This window comes from Anthonomus grandis, chromosome 9 (genome assembly GCF_022605725.1).
Source record: "Anthonomus grandis grandis chromosome 9, icAntGran1.3, whole genome shotgun sequence".
NCBI classification, from domain to species: domain Eukaryota; kingdom Metazoa; phylum Arthropoda; class Insecta; order Coleoptera; family Curculionidae; genus Anthonomus; species Anthonomus grandis.
This window is the reverse complement of record NC_065554.1, coordinates 16201993-16225124: the sequence shown is the minus strand read 5'-3', so window position 1 is coordinate 16225124 and position 23132 is coordinate 16201993. Positions and strand designations below refer to the sequence as shown.

Here is a 23132-nt window from a genome sequence, read left to right as displayed (position 1 = left end):
ACGCCACCACTGTACTTAATTTTTTAAATAGAACATATACATAAATATTTGAAGTAAGAAAATCTTGAATCTCAATTACATATTAAGTTGTAGTAAAAAAGCATGAATTTCCTATAAGTGCATAAAGGATTTTTGCCAGACGCAATCTATCTGGGTCTTCTGATTTTTAAAATCTAAAGATAAAAATTACCATGTTATTATAGTATTAAAACTGCTATTTTTACAAAATAATTTTAATTTAGGAGCCAGTATTCAATTTTTTTTTAAACATTATTAAAAATAAGGTGAAAATATATAATCAATAATTATTTTTAAATTATTCTACAAAACTCTGTTACAAAAATGCATATTAAAAAAAGTAAAGACTCCTTATAGTAAATTAATTTCAAAGATAACTTCTTCCTAAAAATTCATCAGAATTAGCATTGATTTAATTAAAAAAAAACCATATTTATGCATATATAAATGGAAGGTGACCAAAATTATTTCTCAAACAAATATGCATTAAAATTTTTATGACGTCCATCGGTTTAAAAGAAAAAAAATGAACACCAACAAAAATTTAAATGGCTGTCGTATCCTTATGAGAGTCATGCCAATATCATTCGATGTGCCTGGCCCGAGGCATAACAAAAGAACGCCGCCAACAAAAAGCAGGGCTTTTAGCCGGCCGTCTGCCTCACAATTATAGGATTTCCGAACGGTATTAAATTCCACTGCCTGCCAATTGATTTAGGCAAAAAGACCCCCGTCAGTATTCTCAATCGAGTTTCCTCGTATTATTGTATTTTTTTTTCTTACTTTTTCATTTTTATTTCTTTCGAGTGCATATTCTTTTTAGTTTTATGTATTTCTGACTTCTTGAAATGCTGATGCTGACTTTCTATGAAAATAAATTATATAAATATACTACTCAGAAATACCCAATTATGAATTCATAATAATGCTATTCAGGATATTCTATATTTTTTTTTTTGTTAGGTTCCTATATTTTCAGATAAGAATTACGTAATTTAGAGATTTTCAAAGCATTCCATCTGAATTTGTACCAATTGCCACAGGTGTGCCTCAAGGCTCAATTTTGGGCCCTCTGTGAGATCCGCAGATATGAACAATTCTATTGAGAACTCGAAAATTCAACAATATGCTGATGATTCTCAAATATACAGTTCCTTTTCTTTAGATTATGTAAATGAAAATATTGACAAATTTAACGCGGACTTGAGTAATTTCAAAAAAATTCCCCGATGATGATAATTTAAAACTAAACTCCTCTAAATCCTGTACGCTATTTTTAATTGCTAAATATCAGATTGAAAGAATTAGGCAATTATTTGTTCCACAAATAGATAATTTGCCTTTGGCCTCAGTTTCAGAAGTGAAAAATTAAAGTATACTTTTTTGATGATTTGCTAAGATTTCAAGCACATATTCATAATAAATTAAAACTTGCCTATATAAGATTGAAAGAACTTAATTATTTTAAAAAATGGCTATCATTCAAAATAAAGTGTCAATTATGTAACAGTTTAATATTATCGCTATTCGACTACGGTGATGTGGTTTATGGTTCATCTTTGACGATGCAATTAGTACACCAAATACAAAAAATACACAATAGCTGCATGTGTTTTTCTTCTACAATATTCCATTTAGAGAACATATTAAACCTCATTTAAATAATAAAAATAACCTTAATATGAGTTACCGTAGAAAACTTAATTTTTATACTTTTTTACATAGAATTTTAAAAACTGGACAACCCTTATACCTTCCAACGTTATTTGATCCATTTTTACACCGACATCATACAAGATTTGTTAATAAATACAGGGTACCTCAACATCGCACTGAGGTACCCCCTTTACATTTATAGGGATTGAGGAATGATTTACCAGATAAAGTAAAGGAATTTACTTATAAAAGATTCCTAAAATACGCTAAGCAATTTTTTATTAATGAGCAAAAATAACCTTCATTTTTTCCAAACCATGCGTGCTGTGCTGTTGACAGATTTTCCCGCTAAAATAAAATAAGATAGAATAACCTGTAAAATTACAATATTTACTGTTAGCATATCCTGTTTTGTCTCGCGCACGCCTTTCGCCCTTTTTTTCTGCCTTTTTTAACTTGCCGTAGTTAGAATGCCTCGAAATGATTTTTAATGAATGAAAGTGTAATCAAAAGTTATTAATTAATATTCAAGTTATTCATTAAGTCCAGAATATTTAAAGTATACATTTAGGTACATATATACATTTAAAATATATAAAAGACTTAGACCGAGTTAAATGAACAAAGGGAGTCATATATATGAACAAAAATATACACTAATGAGGTAAACATTCGTCGATTGTTGTTTGTTCCTGTTTTTCTTTAATATGACGTCCAGAAATCGTATTTCTAATATGGAAAGAAGCTCTAAAGACTCTGTATATCCATGATCTTCTGCAAGTCTCTTAAGTTGCTTAGTTGCAGTAATAGCTTTATCATAGCTTAGGATGGCATCTATTGGTGATACTTCTTCAAAATCAGAATCCTTTGACACATCTTCTATTTCAACAGGATTTTCCAAGAAAATTTCAACTGAAATTTGTGGTTCTGGATCTGGATCTTCAATATATAAATTGTTATCTATGTTAAAAAAAATCATTAAGATTTTCATTATCTGTAATCTGCAACAAATCTTTATTTCTGAGGTTAGCTGCAAGTATGTTTAGTGGCAAGTCATCTTCTGGATTAGACACAGCCTGGGTTGACTGGGAAAGTTAGTCACATTTTCGTGGTTAAATCCCGCTTTACGAAAGCCATTTTTTACTGTAGTAAGTAAATTGCATCCAATGGTGTAATTTTCTTGGTTAACTCAAAAGCTGTACCCACAGTTTCAATGTTTGCTAGCAGGTGTTTTAGTATTAGATTTCGGTAATAAATAATTCATGATAAATCTCCGGTCAAGTGGCTGGCAAGCTGCTGTACAGTTTGGGGGCAGATATAAGATTTTTATGTTTTTCAACTGAAGGTTTTTGGATGAGATGCTGCGTTATCTAAATAACAAAATGTTTCGTTTTTGTTTTACCATTAATCAAGATCCTGCAGCCATTCTGTCATAATTTTCCTTGCCATCCAAGCCTTCTTATTATATTTCCATGTTATAGACAGATTCTTTATGTCAATATTTTTAAATACTCTGGATTTAGCTGTGTTACCAATCATTAAGAGTTTTTCTTTATCTCCTGCCATATTTGCACAATTGAAAATTGTAAACCGTCCTTAGGATATTTACCTCTATCCTACCTATGCATTTTTTTTAAGGCTAGTGTTTTGTTAGGTAGAGCTCTAAAATATAGGCCCGTCTCATCGGCATTATAGATGTCTTTTGGTTCTTCAGTCTCAAGGACGGCCATTTTTTCCCAGAATGATCTTTGCATTAACCGAAGCTGCCTCTCCTGAAATTGCTTTAAAACTTATGTTGTGGCGAATCCTAAATTTATTAAGCCAACCAGAAGAAGCCCCAAACGTAGAAAGACCTAAGGATATTTCTTTAGGTTTGTATTGTATTAGTGAACCTGAAAGAAAATTAATTAAATTCTTCCTTTCCTTTAATCTAGCATTCCGAACTAATAATTACAGTTTAAGTTTAAAACATAAGAATATTTTATATGTGGATTTTAATCCTCTAATGTTTATTTAAGTTTAATATTTCAAATGAATTTATTGTTTTTTAATTTAGTACCATTTTATTCCATATCAAAATTGAAGGTAAAGTTACTAGTTTTTGAAATGAATCAAAATATATGTGAATATTTATATTTTGTTTTTAATTTGTTTTATTTAAAATCACAGTTAAACCAAAAACTAATGAGCCATGCTCGGTAATAGGGTATAAAGTTTAGTCATTAAACAGGGGCAAAACTAGCAACCCAAAAACAAAATAACCTCGAGTGTTAAATACACTAAGTATATCGTGCGTTGCGTTTTACACAGCCCAGCAAACTTTTTATTGCAATATCAATTTTACTGCAACAAAACAGGCAGCATTTCGTATTATATTACCACTGGCGTATTTTCAATTCCCTTTTCTTTGTAACATAAATAGATCGTGTTTTGCACGAAACGTGAGTTATAGAAAAGCAAATATACGGGAAATTGCAATAAGGATATGTAGTAAACCGTTAGCTACGAAAATATGACAGGATTTTTTCGAGTGTGCATATTTTAATCGAGTTTTTTTAGTGCTTTGATCGCGTTTTTGCTTTAATCATCAGGATTTCTTTTGGTATTGTGCAATTGGAAAATATTTGTTTGGCGTTTTTTCCTAAAAGCAGATCATGGCATTTTTGCCCGGCTTATATTGAGAGAGAAATTAATTAATACGAACAGAGCTCTACACAGAAAGATAAATATTGTAGTCTAGAGTTATCAAATGGAAAACGATGTTTTCAAGTACAACAAGTGTCTCTTTGTTAACCAACATATATTTAACTCAGGTACGTGTGTTCATTCGAATTATATGCAAAGCAGCCAAACAAAAATATTGTTGCTTCTGCCAACACCGGGTTGCACAATGACGTTTCCTGTATTATTATTATCGCTTGTATGTGCGAAGCGAGATATACGGCGATTAATTTAAACTTACGTTAATTAAATCGATAAACTATTATAATTGCATTTCATCGCCGAGCCCGTTTATTACAGATAATTAACTGCCGAATGAAAGGTTTGTGTATTAGCGTTTTGTTCAGCTTTGTCGGTGAAAAAGGTGAATATAATTCGCGTTTTGATTTGTGTACTTAGCAAATGAAATGAACTCAAAAGAATTTAAATGAGCTTGATGATATATATTTTTTTAATTATACTATTATGTGCGAAAAAAACTTTTTTTTAACTAAACTGATTTATAAGTCATTATGCACTTAACTATTCTTTGTACACTTTCTCAAAACGCTTCTTTGTACACTTTCTCAAATAAATATTAAATTTTAGGTATAATGCTATACAGAATTAAGAGAAAGTCAAATAATATGTATTGTACATTTTTTTAATTATTCAGCGGAGCGCTTTCAACTTCATCTTTCAATTTCATTCAACAATGCTTGTGGATCATCACTCTTCTAAGAAACTCATTAAAATAGTACTAGACAAACAAGGTAATTTATTTTTGCACTTAATTATTGAACGACTATAAAGGAAACTGAAAATTTCTTTATATATTAAGTTAAAATAAAAAAGCGTCCCTGACCTCTGTTATATATATATTTATTTATTTAGTTATGTTTGACAGGTTTTAAAAGGAACTATATCTGGTGGCGACTAAAATAGAGTAAAGTTTGAAAAATGTATAAATCGCAACGATAGAAAGTACACTCAGGATTCAAGCCAGTATATGAAATAAATTTAAAAATAAAGCAGTAGATTTAACAATAACCTATCAAGTAAGAAGAGTATAATCTCTTTTTTTTAGATTCTGATGAGAAATCAGTTGAATCTGCAAAAATTAAGCAGAAAAGAACATTGCCAAAAAAACAGTTTTATGAAAAAAATACAGTACGGTATTCGTAAAATCAATTGATTATCCGAATAAGTCAAACCATTACAGATTTCAAAATATCGAAAATGCTGATTTTGACAGAATTTTATTGCTCTATGACTGACTATGGTTTATATGTACAATTTTCAATTTCACTGACTTAATTGCTGAAATAAAAATTATCTTAATATGACAGTAAAACAGTTTCTTCACAAATTCTGGGCCTTTATTCAGTAGACCCTGATATTAGGACTCACCTTTGATAAAAGTTAACAAAACGTTAATTTTTTTAAGCTTGGTTTTCTATAGAATCACATAACCAATCATTCTAGTGCGCTATATTTCATTCAAGTTTCATATAAATATCGCAATTCATGTTTATATTATGATCTTCCTGAAAGCAGAAGACCCAGTTAAGCTAGAAGTTAAAAATCGACTTTTTAAGCATTTTTGTATAATAAAATATGTTCTCAGAATTTACAGAAATTATACGATATTTGGGTAAACCCAAATCTGTTTCCTCATGACAAAGCTCACTATTGCTTGCAGCTATACTCAGACAATAAATGGCGATAGTCGCAATTTATGTTTGTAAACGTCTAATTGAATTAGACTGCATTACACACACGAAGCCCGATTTATGGCGATATCGTTGTACACAGATATGACATTCGTGAACTGGACAGGCACAATTTCTACAACCCGTCGACGATGCAATATAACTCTAATTTACGCGGAACAAATGAATTCCTGTATCCGGCAATTTGAGCAAGCATTAGGCATATTTAATAGCCCTAACTGTCTGTACAATCTGCCCTCCATATGGTTCATGATGTCAGTTAAATCCTTAATTTTATTTATGCAGGTCTGACATAGTTTTGGTTATTTCAAGTACAATTTTATGTAGGGTAAATGTTGTAAGATGTGTATAAAAAAAGTTAAATTAATTTATATGTTTCTGCTTATATTCCTCTATATAATTCTTACTGTATGAACGATGTAAAAAGGTTTTTTTTATTACAAATAAATAAATATTAAACGAGATAAATTTTTTTATTATATGGACTTCAATTAATTTTTAATAGTTCATAATATATTTTCCATATATTAGTAAGTAACAAAGTAGCAGTAGTAAATTACAATATAATAGAAAACCACAAAAAGATAAGTATTTAATACATATAAGCTTTAATGTTTTTAATAGAAAAAGGAGATTGTATACATTCATAATCCATTATATTTTAATATTAAATACATATTCTAGATATAGAGAATCTATCATTTTAATAGTTTTTTTATTAATATAGACATGTACGATTTTATTCTCTTTGGAGTTTACTGCAATTTTATACAGATACGACCACTGCAAAATACTTAAAATAATCGACAAATAGGAGGCATTTAAAGCCTTCACGAAAACAACAGGTCTTACTTTAATAAAAGCCTCTTCGACATCTGTGAATATTAAAAATATTTAAAAATGCTTGTCAAAATGCAGCAATGGCTGTCAAAACATTGTTTGTAAAACTGTATAGGTAAACTTTGTTAAGGTTAGTAACCATAGATTTACCCTTGCCAAAGTTATGCTTTTGCTTAAATAACCTTTTAAAAAGCATGGCCTTCAAATTATCTAAGGTCACTTTAAATATCTTAAAAAAAGAATTCAGAATAGATGTTGGTTAGAAAAATTTATTGATTTCCTAAATTTTTCGGTTAAAACATTCACACATCCCATATAAATATGTCACCATCTTAGTCTAAAGTAAGTTAAATAAGAAAAATTTTAACATTTGTGGATAATGCAATAACATGGACATAGGTCTAGCTTCAAATAAAATGGATACTCAATTTTAATTTTTCAATCTATATCCCAGTCAGAGATTTTTTTTACGTACTTAGATAATCTAAGACATAATAGGTTGCTAAAACATTGGATCAATGACCCATTTAAACTAATAAATATGATAATTTACTTTCTAAAAATCGATAAATGCATTTCTGCCTTATGACAATTTTCTTATTGATTTGGCGCTAATGCCCTATATTGCCACTATACTTTTAATAATTTTATATTCTTCGGATCCATAAAAAAGTGGATACTGTTTTAAATATGTGAAACTAGTTTTATACTTTTATCTAGTTTTATACGATTATATTTGTCTATGTATAACCTTTCTTGTATACTAAATTATACAAGTATACAGGGTCCTGCAACAGTGCGTCGGTCTTCCATACAGCCTAAAAAAATAAGGTTAAAAATTTCTAACCTCTTAAAAAAATATTAGGACGGAGCTCCTCCACATTTTTCTCGAAATGTCACTGAATATTTAAATGTAACCTTTGAAGAAAAATGGATTGGAAGGAATGAATCTATTAATTGGCCAGCCAGATCACCTGACCTAACAAAATTAGATTTTTTTTATGGGGTTTTGTAAAAGAAATTGTTTATAGTACAAATCCACCTACAATGGCAGTAGATATGGAGCAGAGAATACGGGATGCGTTTGCTCAAGTAACTCCACAAATGCTACATGAAGTAGAAATAAATTTTCAGGAACGTATTAATTTATGTTTTGAACAAAACGGAGGACACATTTTTAACATGCTTGTTTAATTATTATCGTGAATATTTTAAAAACGACTAAAGATAGCTAATATGTTTACATAATAAAAAGTGTTCATGTATTAAATCCTTATTAAATAGAAAAAAAATATACAGGGTGTTCTATTTAAAAAAAGCGAGAAATGAAGCTTTGAAATTGGTAAAATGTGATTGCTAACTACGAACATCCTGTATATGACAGAAGGAAACAATTTAAGTCAAAGTAATTCTCCATTCTTCTAGAATCTCAATTAAGTCCAATATTGACATTTCTAGTATTAAGATGAAATTAAATGATGTAATGTTTTTTTGATTTTTTTTATAAAAAAAATTATTGCAGTCAAACTGCGCATGACAAAGCAGCCATACTAGGTAGCCTAAGGCAATCTTAAAAATAAAATAAAAAGAACGTCATTGCATTTAAAAAAAATGCTGCTTATATCGCCCTACTTTTTTGAAGCACCCTGTATACTTCGAAATATTTTCCAGATATGCGCTATCAGGTTCCAAAATTTTTTTAAGAGGTTAGAAAATTTTAACCTAATTTTTTCAGGCTTTATGGAAGACCGACGCACTGTTGCAGGACCCTGTATATTAAGTCTCCATGCATAAGAGTCAAAAATTTAAGGGTGAAAATTTAGGAATCAACACTACGATTAAGGAAGATTTGATGTATCTCGAATAAAATATTTTTTTTGACGTTCATAATTTCGCTAAAAATAATATACCTGTTTATCTAATTTAAAGTTAGTAAAGTCTAATTTTCGAACTTCCATTATCTTTATTCTGCTATTTTTTTATCTAGACATTTTTTCTGTTCGGGTCCAATTTTAATGTACCAGTAATATTTTTTAGTATGAACAACAGTACCAGGAAATCAATGAACTTTAGATGAATACTCTAGAAAACTTTGCCAAGATTCACTATACCTGTCAAATTTTGAAAAAGGGAAATTTTGAAATCCAAACACCGGTAGAAATTCAATTTTAAAAACTAAAAACTAAATGCATAAACAGAACGAACCAAATCTCCCAAATAAAAAAACCATAATCAACGTATACGAGAGAACCCTGTCCAATAGTGAGAAAAAGGTATTAGGTAATGGGCTTAATTTTGCGATTGCATTAAAGCCCCTGGCTTAGGATGTTATCACTGCTATTGAGTCAGCGTACCTCGGACAGAAGCGGACGAATTTTGCTACTTTAAAGTACTCTGGACCAACTGGTAAAAAACCACCGAAAACAGACAGAAACACTCGACTGCACTCGAAAATCTAAAAAGTAACAGCAACATTAAGGCAAAGCAACAATTGAAATATAACAATAAATATATGCAGAAAACAACAACAATATTAAAGAGTCTTAAATAAAGGTGAATACAACTACTAACTGAACATCCCAAACCAACAGTAGAGGGAATAGTTAATAAGGTTTAAAAGAATATTCTGCTTATCTCTCTGATGTATTGCGAACCAAACTCTCTTCCCACCATCGCAAACCATTACATTTTTATCGACTTCGTAAAATACCTAAAGAAGAGAGGTGTTGGCAATTTTTCAAGGTTCTAAGGTTTCGCCAACAGCCGAGCTTGCTAAATTCCTGTTAAACATTATGCAGCCACACTACAAGAAAACACGGACTGCCTTGTACGAAACTCAGCTCATTTGGTCGAATTCCTTCAGGCTACTAACCCTAGACCTCTTGATAAACTAGTAAGATTTGATGTAGAGACTCTTTATACAAACGTGCTCATTGGAGAATCTTTGAACACCATCAGAGAGGACTTAGAAAGGACTTTCAGAACTCAGTGGACTTTTGGTTTTACGCCTAGGATAAAGGATTTTCAATGGGATCGTCCTTCTTCAGTACACAACATTATATTGGCGATCAACATATACATAAAGTGGTTCGAGAAGCACGCTATAAGGACAGCTTAATTCAAACTCAAGGTGTGACTTCAATATGTCGATAACAAATTTATTCTTTGGAACAAAAGCTGTACAGAGATAGAAATCTTTCTGGAGCATATTTATAACAATATTCCACACATCAAGTTCTTGTAAAGAACAACAATTGATGCCTAAAGATATGAGTCTATCGCAAACCAACACATACAGCAAAATACTTGCACTACAACCATCATCATCCTGGTTTAACAAAGGTGGGAATCATTAAAGCCCTGTATAGGAGAGTAACCACAATATGCAATAACAATATTGACCTTAACAAGAAAATAGACAACATTGCTAAAGACAGCAGAATGTATATCCAAGCAAACTAATAAAGACAACTATTGGGAAAGCAACAGAGATAACGAGGAAAAAGCCACAGCAACTGCAGAATTCTACAGGATTTTGAGCGATCCTGTACATCAAGGAAAATTAAGTGAAAATAAGTGATCTTTCAATATTGTACTGTATACAATGCAATTTATTTAAAGTAAACCTAAAAAAGTAAAATTTATTTAGCTGTAGGAAAAATGCAAGAATAAATCCTATTTTTAATTAGATTGATTAGACTTTAGATTCGCATATTAAACATAAAATATTTAAAATGGCAACATTCGTAAGATAATGTTTTTTTAATCTTTTAAAATTATATTTTTTTCCAAAATAAAATTTAAAATATGAACATCCTACTTTCTGCTATGTGATCATTTAAGAATGAATGAAATATTTAAAATAACTTACTAGCAGTAAAATGAGTTAATTTAATAAAGCTATTTTTATTCTCATTGCATAAACTGAAATTAGTTATTAAAGCACTTGCTAAATAAGCTAAATAGAAAGCTAATTTAAAATGTATTTAGCAAAAATTCTCCTAGTAAGATGCTCAGGACAGTCTTAATTATAAGAAGAAGGCGACGCTACAGCAACCATTTAAATTTTATGCAAGACTTAATTTTAAAATTCTACCTAAGAACCAATATAAATATATTTTGGTAATAGATTGTAATAAATTAAGAAGTTTTGGTGCCCATATTGTGGTTTATAGAGTAGTTATTAATTTATAAATTTTTAAGCATATCGCAATTCGAAGTAATTTAAAAAGTAGGCTTGCTTTTGTATTGAATAAAATTTAATTTAATGTTCAGTAGATTATTCGGCAACGATTGATGATATTTCTGCTTCGATCTGCTTACAAGTACTGTCTACCTTATTTATCATATTGATATTGTCTGTAATATAAATCAGTAAAAAGTCAGCACCATAATCACAGCTTCCGATATCATTAATGTAAATTAAGACAACACACATATTATTCTATTGTTAAACCTCTATTATAATTTCATGCCTCTTGTTTGTCTGAATGAATGCCCATTGTAGTTATTATGCTGATTTAATGATTAATTTAACCTCTCTTAAGGAAATTACTCCTTGATATTCTTCTGGATAGCTACCTTAAATGTAAAATATAAAATGTTAGCAGTAGTATAGCTTACAACACTAACGTTTAAAAATTTGTCCGTCCGACACAGCTTAAAATTTTAATTTCTTTTTTATAGAAGCTTTCCAGATTGTAGATGCCCAGTATTTGTCCAAGCTTAGTCGAAATTGCCATGGATAAATAATAGATATCCTATGGATATAAATCTTACCATTATTCCCGACATAATTATCATACTTTTTTTATAAGTAAAAATGTCTATAGTAGAAATATATATTACATACAATAATAAATTAATAATTTTCTAACAAAGATTGGTCAAACTAAAGAAATAAGGCGAGTACTTGTAAAAATGACACTCCAATAATAACAGAAAGTTAACAGGTTCCTATAACAGAAAATAATAAGCTTTATGCCATTTCACTTAATATATAGTATAAGTTTGACTAGAATATTAGTTGTCCATGATATCAAAAGATTATTTTCTGTGAATAAACTATAACTTTATGAATTTTAAAATATATTTTCTCTAAACTGGTATGATAAAAAAACAAATATATCCACAAAAGTTTTATATGTTTATAAATTATAGTTACAAATTACAAATAGAAGTTACACATTGAAGTAACTTAACCCTTTATAGTCCATGAGCAATAATTACAAAAAAAAATACAAATTAATTTCTGCAATCGACAAGTATTAAATGAACTGCGGGCTGTATTTGACAAATTAAAGTACATATAAACTGAAGTAGGAGCAATTGTAACGTAAAGTAACAATTTTTCTTTTTATTTAAAAATGTTTAGTTAAAAAGTATCGTGTGGGTGTATTTAGTTCTAACTGAAAATCTCTATCGATGAATTCGTATTAAAAATATAAGATTTTTAGCTTTTTTATTTTGTTCTCGGTAAAACCATCTTAAGCTATAAATATTAATATAACATTGATGCTGACTTAAGCAAAACGCATTAATATTTCATTTTCAATGTTCTTTTTTATTCTCTTTTAAATATTCAGTAATTAAAAAAATTAAAAAAACAAATGTATGCAACATTATTCATTCAGTTGTAGTTGATTGTGCATGCGAAATTATAATAAAGAATCGTGTAGCGAAAACTTTCAGTACCTGATTTTCCATACTCAAAATATGCTAGCATTTAATTTTTTGATTTTAGAGGGATAAAATTATAATTCAGTAATGCACACTCTATGACAATAGGTGATTAAAAAAATAAAATTATATAAATTAAAAAAATATATAAAAATAAACTTAAACGCAAAAGTAAGAACGATCTTTAAAAATTAAAAGGGAATGAGGATCGATGCCTCTTTTTAAAAGTTCTTTAATCCCGATTATAAAATTAAAGTTTTAACTTAATATCTTCAGATCCCTTAATACGACAGCCCATCCAAATTTTTCAAACGGTGTTTGTTTTTATTTCTAACTTTAATCTCTCTAAAAGTACGTATTTTGAACTAAGGGAATATATCCTGCTTAAAAGATCATTCAATTAATTATCTTTTAATTTTTTTTGAAAAGATGATTTATTCAAAAAAAAATAGAAATTGCCGTTTGTAAATTCTTAAATATAAATGTTTAAAAGATTTTGTATCCTGAAATACTGAGTTTAAAAATATTAAATTTAGACTATTAATTTTAATAATAAATATGAACATATAGTAATGGATAAAAGATTTGAATACAAACAATTTAAAAACAAGTTAGTAGTCTCAAAGAAGAAAATATTTTAATATTTATTTTAATAATTTGTAAGTAATAGGTTTGTTGGATGTTTTCAAAAAAAAATTATTTTTAAATATATCGATAAGCGGTCATATTATAGGATACAAAGGTAAAAAGCTAAAACTTGGGCATTATAAAAAATATGAAATGACCTTAAAAAATGTAACTCTACCCCCATCCCTATTTAAATTTTTAAGGAACCTATCCATCATCCTTACGTAGAGAATAATGTCATTTGTTTATAAATAAATTATTACGTTATACCCAAATATCGTCAAATATTAAAATTAATATTAGACAGATATGAGCGTTTTTTACTTTTTTAAATACCCGAAAAATCCTGGGTAGACAAAAGTCGTTTCGGTATCATACTGTATATGCTAATTTAGCATTTTTTAGTATGTAGGAATATCGAAAAAAGAAATTTATTTATTACTTCTATTGGTGTTTAGCGTTGAGGAGAATAAAAAGTTGCATTCTTAATTATAAATACATATATACATATATAATTGAATCAATTATTTCTTAAAGGGACTAAGTGATATTAAGAAGTTTTGAGAAAAACAGAACCTCTTGATATTTTAAATTGATTATTCGTTTTTTTATTAGTATGGTTCGGTTAAAGGTGTAAATTAATGAAATCAATATAGAATTATTGATTTTATATATTAGACAGATTTTTCAAAAAAATTAACTTAGGTCCTTTCAGAAATATACATTTTATAAAACAAATTTACTTTTTTAGGTTTTTATACAATACCTTAATATGGTAATTTTATTGTGAAAAATGGCTACAAAAATATATACATATAATCAAAATTAAAGTAATAATATAATACATATAAAAAATAGAAATAAAACATTATTCTCACAAAGTTTAAAATAAAATTGAAAAAACTATGGTTTTCAGTTCCATTAAGATGGTTCAGGTTATTAAGCTTTGGATTTTTTGGTTTTCCAGGAATTTCTTATGTGGACGTAAAATTCCTGCTTATCTTCTGGTACCCATTGATAAAGGCTTTGCCAATGGGCTATTTTTGTTTCCAAAATTGGCACCATTTCTTCAGGATATGCTGGTATTTTAAGCCATTCAATATTAAATTGGCTGTTGTGTTTCAGTAAAGCCAAATGGAAGTGATTAACACCAAAAATGCTATTAATATATTCCGATGCCCTTACATAACCTGAAGTTTCAGAGCTATATACATAATGATTAAAGGTCGAAATTGCAAAAGAAGTTTTTTAAGATCGAGGAACATTTCTTTTTTGAGATTCAGTAGACAGGCTTGTCTTTTTATAAAACTTAGGCCACCATTGCTTAAAATCAAGAATCTCACTAGTTTTAACTTCTTTTACAGTAAACTTGCATTTGGCACTTGAATTAACAATAATTTCTGTGTACTTATGAATTTCAAATATTCTGTCAATTTTTTTTAAGTATCTTTTTATAACACCAAAATCCCTATCACAGGGCAAAAAAGAGTGATCTCTAATGAGAAAATAATGCTCAATTTCATATCTGTAAGGGCCAAACATAATCTTATAATAGTGTGGTTCTTATTTTGCCCAGGGCCGTTGTCACAAAAAAGTTTTAACTCTTTTATGTTGGGTGGTATATTATTTTTTATATAATCAAGCAAAAAGGTGCATACTTCATTAGGACCCTTATTGGCCTGTCCCTCGTGATAAATAAAAAAAAAAGAATTTTCCGTTTTAAGATTATGTATGCAAAATACATTAACCGTTAGTTGGGTCTTATAAAAGACTTCTTGTACAGGTATATGTGGTAGATGAAGATTTTGCATATAGTTAAATGCGAGCCCTACCACGTCGTCCCTTTCATGACACTCTATAATAGTATCCTCTAGCTTCGTATAAAACTTGTTGGCCCTCTTTTTGTGTACCAACAATTCAGCAACAGCCACAGAACTTTTTTTGAGGCATCTCCAAGAGAGGGAGTTTTGATTTTTAAATTCAACTCTTCACATTTTACGCATGTGTCTATTTGAGGACGCCCAAATTTCGAAGTAAAGTTTTCGCGAAAAAATGTATAATAATAGCTGTATTTAATTTTCGTTTCAGAATACTTGGATCTAAGCATTTCGTACATAATTTTTATATTAAGTCTACTATCTAGATATTTATATTCTTTTCCCGAATAGTGACTTTCTTTTACTGGATAGCTTTCAATGTGCTGACGAATTAATATGTTTTGATCTTCTGGCATTGCCCGTTTAATATTTTTGCCACGTTTATCTCTGGGAGTCACATTATTTTTAATCAATGATTTTATTCTCTTGATTCTTTTTTCAGATACAGAATGCAAATTTAAAAAAGCCTTACAACATACTTTTAGTCTGAGTTCCCCAACGCGAATAAAATGATCAAAAGATACTTCCCTTACTTTACTGTTTTCATTTTTCTGACTTCTTCGCTTTGTCACATTGTTCTGATGTATCAGACCTTAAAGATATATATCCTGTTCATCCTTGTTTTGCATTTTGTAGAAATTCTCAAACACTATTTGCTTTTGCTTATCATTTAGCTTAGTAAAACACTGCATTTTACATTTAAAAAATAACTTATCTATATACCTAGGCTATTCAATATATAACTTTTATTAAACTTACTTGCAAGCACCTCTGATTTGCCTGGCAGCAACCATCTTGCCTTTATCATCTTTATACGCAGTACCACTGATTCTAGCTTTTTTGATTAAATTTATTTGATAATTATCATCATTTCTCACACCTCGGCGTCTTTTTCTAAGGTTATCTGATTGAGATAGCTCCTCTTCACTTTTCTGCATTGTTGTTTTTTTCTGTACCAAACGCTAGGATTTGGCTCAAAATTTATTGTAGCATATTAAAAACAAAATGGCCGAAACGGCACTTAGGCCTTTTTAGAAATAATCGATTTAATTATATAACTATATAATAAATATTTAACTATATTTACAAGTATAATGAGGTAGTTAAGTACAAATAACTATAGTATCTGCGTAATTATATTGTATTTTGTATGCATACGTATATTCCTAATAAACTGTGTATTTAAAATAATTTAAATACAACCACTGCATAATAAAAATAAATGCATATAAAGAAAATTTATTATTTCACGTTACATTCGTTTCTACTTCATTCTATATGTACTATAATTTGTCAAATACAGCCTCTAGTCCGGTTAATAATTGTCGAATGCAGAAATTAATTTGTATAATGTAAACCTGGTTTGTGTTGTAACTGAAACTGATGCAGATTTATGCCTGTCCATTTCACGAGCACTGTATCTCAACTAATTCCCATAAATCGGGGGTTTCTAACCTATATTGCCTGATTCAATTAGACGTTACTACGTTACGTTTCATTAGTTATGCACTTTAGGTATGGAGTATCGCGTACAGAAATAATGAATAAACAATTTTAAATAAAACCATCATATACATATATGATTTGCAATGACTGAACGAATATGCAATAAGCCATACGTATGTAATTAAATTTTGAACATGTTAGTACTTAACAATTAAACAGTTCTGTCATAATTTAAACAATTTTTAAAATTCATGCATAACAAATATAAAATTGTAAAACTTTGGTTAAAAGCCTTATCCAAGGAAAGGACCGAAATTGCACAGACAAAACTTCCAACAATCTGAACTTTAACGACATCTAAAAAGTGTTGTCTTGTTCCGGTTTCAAGTTTGACCGCTTCTATTTGCGCCATTCTGGTTTCAAGTTTTCACAAATAATCGTATAAACGAATGACTTTATAAAATCAATTAGATTCTTAAGCTGATGAGAAAACTCTATTAGGAGCCAAAGATTATCAAATTTTTTTACGTACATTCCTTGCGATGCTGTATACTCGAACCAAAATGGCAACTTAACTTTTAATGGCTTATAGGGCAGTTTTAGGGCGAGCGTGGTAGCCCAATTTTCTCGCTCAATCGAGTTCAAATTACTTCGATGGATTCTTAATGCCCTTAAAGCCATGAAAAATAGCCAAGAGACCCAACCCCAGCAGTCGTTTAGTTACTGTTCTTTAAATTTAAAGGAAAAAATAGAGGGTGGGTACTCGTTAGCTAATTTTGTTCCAAAAAATATACATAATCTCCCAAAAACACTTATACAAAAGTTTTAAAATGCATTATATATAAAGGGATCATTATATGCAATTAAGTTATGCCACATAAAGTATTTTTGAATCATTTAAGATTTAAAAGATGTAAGACTGTTCTGAAACTAATTAAAAATATTATCATACTTACTTGGATGGTGCTTTGGTCTTTTGTGCAACAGCACTAAGTTTATTTAGTTCCAGTATATCCATCCATGTGACTTGAAAATCTAAAAAGAATAAATTATGTTATTAGTTATTTTAATTACATTTGTTTGGATATGTCAAGTATTAACCCATAAACGGTATTTTAAAGGCATTAAATCTATACGCTATTGCTGACTAAATCATACTAAACATGATAGATATCGAACAATTATTATGCTAGATTGACCAATAGTGAACAGGTACAGAATAGATACGTATCTCTCGTGTTCCCTTAGTGCCGTAGTTTGGTCTACAACAATAACAATAAACCTTATGCTGTTGTTATTCATGAATGAGACGTGTCTTTTGTTACTTGAAATACCTAATAAGTCAATTTGAGTAAAGCTTGTATTGACATGTAAACTATATTTTGGAGTAAGAGTGACAGTATCCACTTCCAAAATTGCGAATATATATTTTCTTAAAATTAAAGCTAAATAGATTAAGTTATTGCAAAATTATAAAAACGTTAGATATGTGGCTTAAAAGTGACATGTCCAACATTTGAAAGGACGGATGAATCTTATATCTTCTTGAAACAAAAAACAAGTAGAATAAAATGAATAAATTGTCTTTAGATGACCTTTAGATTATCTTACTGAAGGTACTGTCATGCAAATAAAAACAAATACGGTCTTAATTTATTGTAGATCTATTTAGCGACTGGAATGGTGTAATTTATTTGTATCTGTTTTACAGCAGAAATTAGCAATTGATTTCTTATCAAGTAATAAAGAAATTGCATATTTTTGTCTAAAGAAACATTATACATACGTGTATAAGCTCTATTATAAAACAATGATTTACAGGAATCACATTCGATTAGCTATGTTAAGAATATCATTTAGCTACGATAAGAATGCTTTTGGCGCAAAAGGAAGGAAATAGCGAACCAAAGTAATTTTGGAACAAAAATCAAATTAAATGAATTATCTTTATAAGATAATACATATTATTAGGATATTACCCTTAGATAATCTTATAGGTATCATCGTATAAAATATTTTATAATTTCAGAATTAATAACTAATTATTAAGATCCACGTAGAACTTCTATATGAACATTTAAATACTTTTAAGAATATCTATATCAGAGTTTTTTCCTCTTTTTTTTGGTAAAAATTTGTATTTCTTTTAGTTAATTAAATTAATTTCGATACATTGTATTGCCTTAAAGTGACAACGCTCTGCACAAATAGATATTTTGTTACTTAGGTGCATTTTACTCTATTAAATTATGTAGAGTTACATTGTATAACCTTACGAGCATGTATCAAATGAATATTTAATGTGTTATTATTATTATTATATGAAAACAGTATTTATATTTATTTATACTTATAGATCATCATATATCATTATATTATAAGTATTATTACTATGTACATCCAAATATGAACATTATGAATAAGTAAATAAATATATTTAGACAGATTATATAAAAAATAAAACACAAAACAACAAAAACAGAAAAACATATTAATTAGAATTGTATTATATATTTATAGATTGTGATTCTTTTGCAGCACGGATCAACTACTGCTTTTTTATCTTTTAAGAATGATCAATTTTTAGATAGTAATTTAATATTAGTTGAGATATAAATTTCTATTATATTTAAGATATTATTTTCAGAAAATAAGAAATTCGTAAAATATCTAAAATCTTAAAATATCAGGCAATTGCCCTAAATGATAATGCAGTATAAGCATTGATTTTATCAGGATACGTATAAAAAAATGAGCAGCTCTTTTAATTAAGTATTTCACGTACTTAAAAAACAAATTTTAAAACAGATTTAAATTTTTTTTTCTATGTAAGTAACGAATTCATCCTATTTTAGATGTTTATTCATTATAATATATTATAATAATATATTGATATATGCCAATTTATTTAATGGTATTATTACGAATTATTTTTAGTATCAGAGTATTAGAGTCAAATACATATTATCACAATTTTTTAAATGAATTAAAATAAGGTCCTTGTAGGATGGAAATTATTTTTAAGTTCGCAATTTGACTACTATGCGATAATGGTAGCGTAATTAAAACGTCAATAATGCAATTTTAATTTTCTTCGGAAAATGTCAGCTTAAAATTTATTTTTTTCACATAACTATAAACTGTAGAAAATTTTTCATAATTTTGATCAGGCTCATTTATGTACCGAGGTTCATAGTAGAGGAAGGCAGTAAAAGTGTAATTATTTAAATGGCTATAACTTTTAAAAGACTCATCCAATTTTGTTCAATTTAGACTTGATTTTTCTATAAAGCTCTAATTAGCATGTTATAATTTTGATAATAGAATCGAAGAGTAAATTAAATTTGCTCAAACAAGCCTGAAAATCGCAATCAGCTATCTTTTTTGCTTTTCGAGTAATTACCGAAATAAGAAATTTTGACGCTTAATACGGCGTCTAGATAGATATAAAAAAAATAACGACAGGTTTCAGAATTTACAAATAATGATTTTTGACAGTTAACCATTGTTCCAATTCACATTCATTATTTTAATTTATTTTCATTATTGTATTTTTACAGTGTGTTTTTATTGTTAAAATGACTCAAGGATTACCTAATTAACTTAACTAGTGTTGCTTACAAATTTTAAATCTTTAAGTTATTGCACGTTCATTTTAAAAATCTTCACTCAATATTTGTTGATATAATTAGATTTAAACCTACGTTTGGCTGTTGAATGGTTTTAAGTTATTTTCGACTTTATTTTTTTAAGAGGTTTCTTAAAAAAAAAAGTCTGTTTTTGATACGTTTAAAAAATTATTATTTATGTTATTCTCTTCTAAGTTATTCTTCTCGAAGTTATTTACAATTCTAACATAGCCTTCAATTTTTCTACCAGTCCGGCTTTTAACGTTTGTTCTTTGAGGCACTAGGGGCAATATCTGGCCAATATAGTAATTTTTAGGCAAAAACATCTTTTTGCATTGATTTAAACAGTTTCATATATTGTTGATGTGCATCTAGAGCGACAGAGAACACCAAAATATCTAGAGCGATTATCATTGGTTTTTTCTAGGGGAACTAGGGAAGAGTGTACAAGTGTCGACGATGGTTAATTTAAGTGACTTAAATAAATCAATTAAAACCTTTTTTACATTTATTATATCTTTCCTTTAATGTGTAGAACTGGTACTTAAGATAACTGGTACTTATAATTGTAATTTTTTCAAATTTATAGTAGGCTTAACTAAACAATGTTTTTTCATAGATTATGTCTAGATGTTAAATGTGGATGGGAAAAGGGCGTTTATCGTCTATAGCTTCAATATTGAAAATTCAATATTTTTTCTCATAATGCTTGCGATATTTTTGGAATATGGTTCAATCAAGATACTCCTATGGTCCATTCGAAATATATGTTGGGCGCCAAAGTTTCACTAATTTTTGTCAAATTGGATTTTTTTCCAGGAAAGGAATATATTGATTATTGCAGAATAAACCGGAAACATTGTTATCCCCAAAGGGATTCCAGAAATATTCCTACAGAAATAAAAATACAGTTCATATGAGATTTTTATCAAGAAATGTATTATAATGATGGGTGAGCATACTCCAACCGGTTGGGAAGAAATTGAAAAAAAATTATCCAGGCACTTAAAGACACTTTAATTTTTTGCAGGCAGTTGAAGTCAAGCTTCTCTTTTTTAAAAATGACGTTGCTAAATATCATATATACCTTAAAAAATTACCAATAATAATTCAGGATGTAACAGTGTTAAACTGACACCAGTGGTGAATATGCTATGAAATACCCTCAACAAAGGCATTATAGCAGAAAAGTACTTCGATGACTGGCAACACCATTAAGGAAAATGGGAATTGTACATCCATTTCATATTCCCATTAGAAGCCGTCCGGCCAGAAACCATGAGAATAATGTTATGAACAATCTTGCGTACGTTAAAGCTGTACCGTTTTAGAGCACGAGAGAAATTTCGCTTCATCTAGGAGTCCTTAATCATTTCTCTTTGTTTCGAATTTTGAAAGAATCTTCATCCATATCATGTATCCTTCAGGTATATCATGTATTCACTTAAGAAATAGACTTATTGGATTATTTATTATTGCGAACATTTAAATGGTGAATAATATCTCAACTTTTTACATAATATATTATCAATATTGTTAGAAGATATTTTCACTGACCTAAGTATAAATGTGTAAAAGTGATATCTACCTATCTAGTAATATGATAGTTACCTAGCACATTATTCTCGAACAATACAAATTAGTAACAGTTATTCAGATCGCTGAATTGAAAGCTTTAGTTTATTCTCATATTCACATAGATCTACCGATCTAATTGTGTTAGACTATTACTTATGAACACAAATTATAGATCTTCAGTAACATGGCCCAAAATAAGAGAAAATATTATAAAGTGTATTTAAAATGCCCGAAATTCTCTTTCTTAAGCAGAAATTGAAACAACTATTACTGTATGTAGAAAAAAAATTGAGCAATGCATTTTACAAAATGGTGGATACTTTGAATATTTGTTTTTGGTTATAACCCGTTGGCCTTTAAACATGGTTTAAATTTTTAGGATTATAATCTATAAATCAAATTATCCTTTATAATTATTATAATAACTTAAGTTATTATTAGTGTTTAGATTAGTCGGATTTTTCGATAAACTGGTAGATGCCAAATAAAAACAGAAATCCAATAATTATTAATGGTAAGTGACATAGCTATATTAAGGGACAAAAATTTTTCTTTTCTTAATAACTCGAAAAATAAAAATGAGATCCAAGTGCAGTGTACAGGTTTTTGCTAATAAATTCAATTTAGTTTTTGATTTTGCTAAGAAAAGTATGCCATACCGTTTACATTTTTATCGAAAAATCTAAGTAATAGTTTCTAATTCAAATGACGTATCCTACCAATTTTGCTAAAAAGATTCTCATACCAGATACAATAGTTAAAAGTACTTACATTTCAGATTTAAATAAGCCTAAACTAAACAAAGTCGAATAAGTCTTTTACAAGTTATATCCATTTAAACAATTAAAGGATTATATCCATCTAAAAATCTACAGCAACTGTTTAAAGTGATCATAGTAAATAATATTTCATATTACTTGTTCACGCATGTTGGTGATGTCATTCTATAAATTTGTCAAAGTTTGTGACTGCGTAAAATAAATTGACGATTAAAGATGCTTTCCATAGAAATCAAGAAGAAATAAATCGGATCATCTGGTGTCATTCGATAGCCTTTCAAAATTCCTCTAGTAGGAAACGTCTCATCCAGAAACTATATAAATAATGGATATTGCGGACGAGGTGTGTAGCTGAAGCCTCAAACTTTGTTTTTGGCAACCCTGGAAAATTTTTATAATTTCGATCAGTGCTATATTGAGCATGTCTTAAACTCCAAGTGTCTATGTTTAATTTTATTGGTAAAAATAATTTAATTTTTTAGTAGTCACCCAAAATACCCGTTCAAGCGTTTAATTTTTAATTTTTAAGTATTAAAAATAAACCTGATAGTAGATCAGAACAACATTTAT

General features: G+C 28.7%; 1 protein-coding gene across 2 annotated transcripts in view; it reads right to left on the bottom strand.

Moving 5' to 3' along the window:
* LOC126740224 (heterogeneous nuclear ribonucleoprotein C-like 2) overlaps window positions 1-23132 on the bottom strand; it is a 446026-nt gene that overhangs the window by 156045 nt on the left and 266849 nt on the right. For both annotated transcript variants that reach the window (XM_050446161.1, XM_050446160.1), the window contains exon 4: window positions 17533-17611. In XM_050446161.1, coding sequence (XP_050302118.1) covers window positions 17533-17611 — 79 coding nt within the window. The remainder of the gene's footprint in view (window positions 1-17532; window positions 17612-23132) is intronic.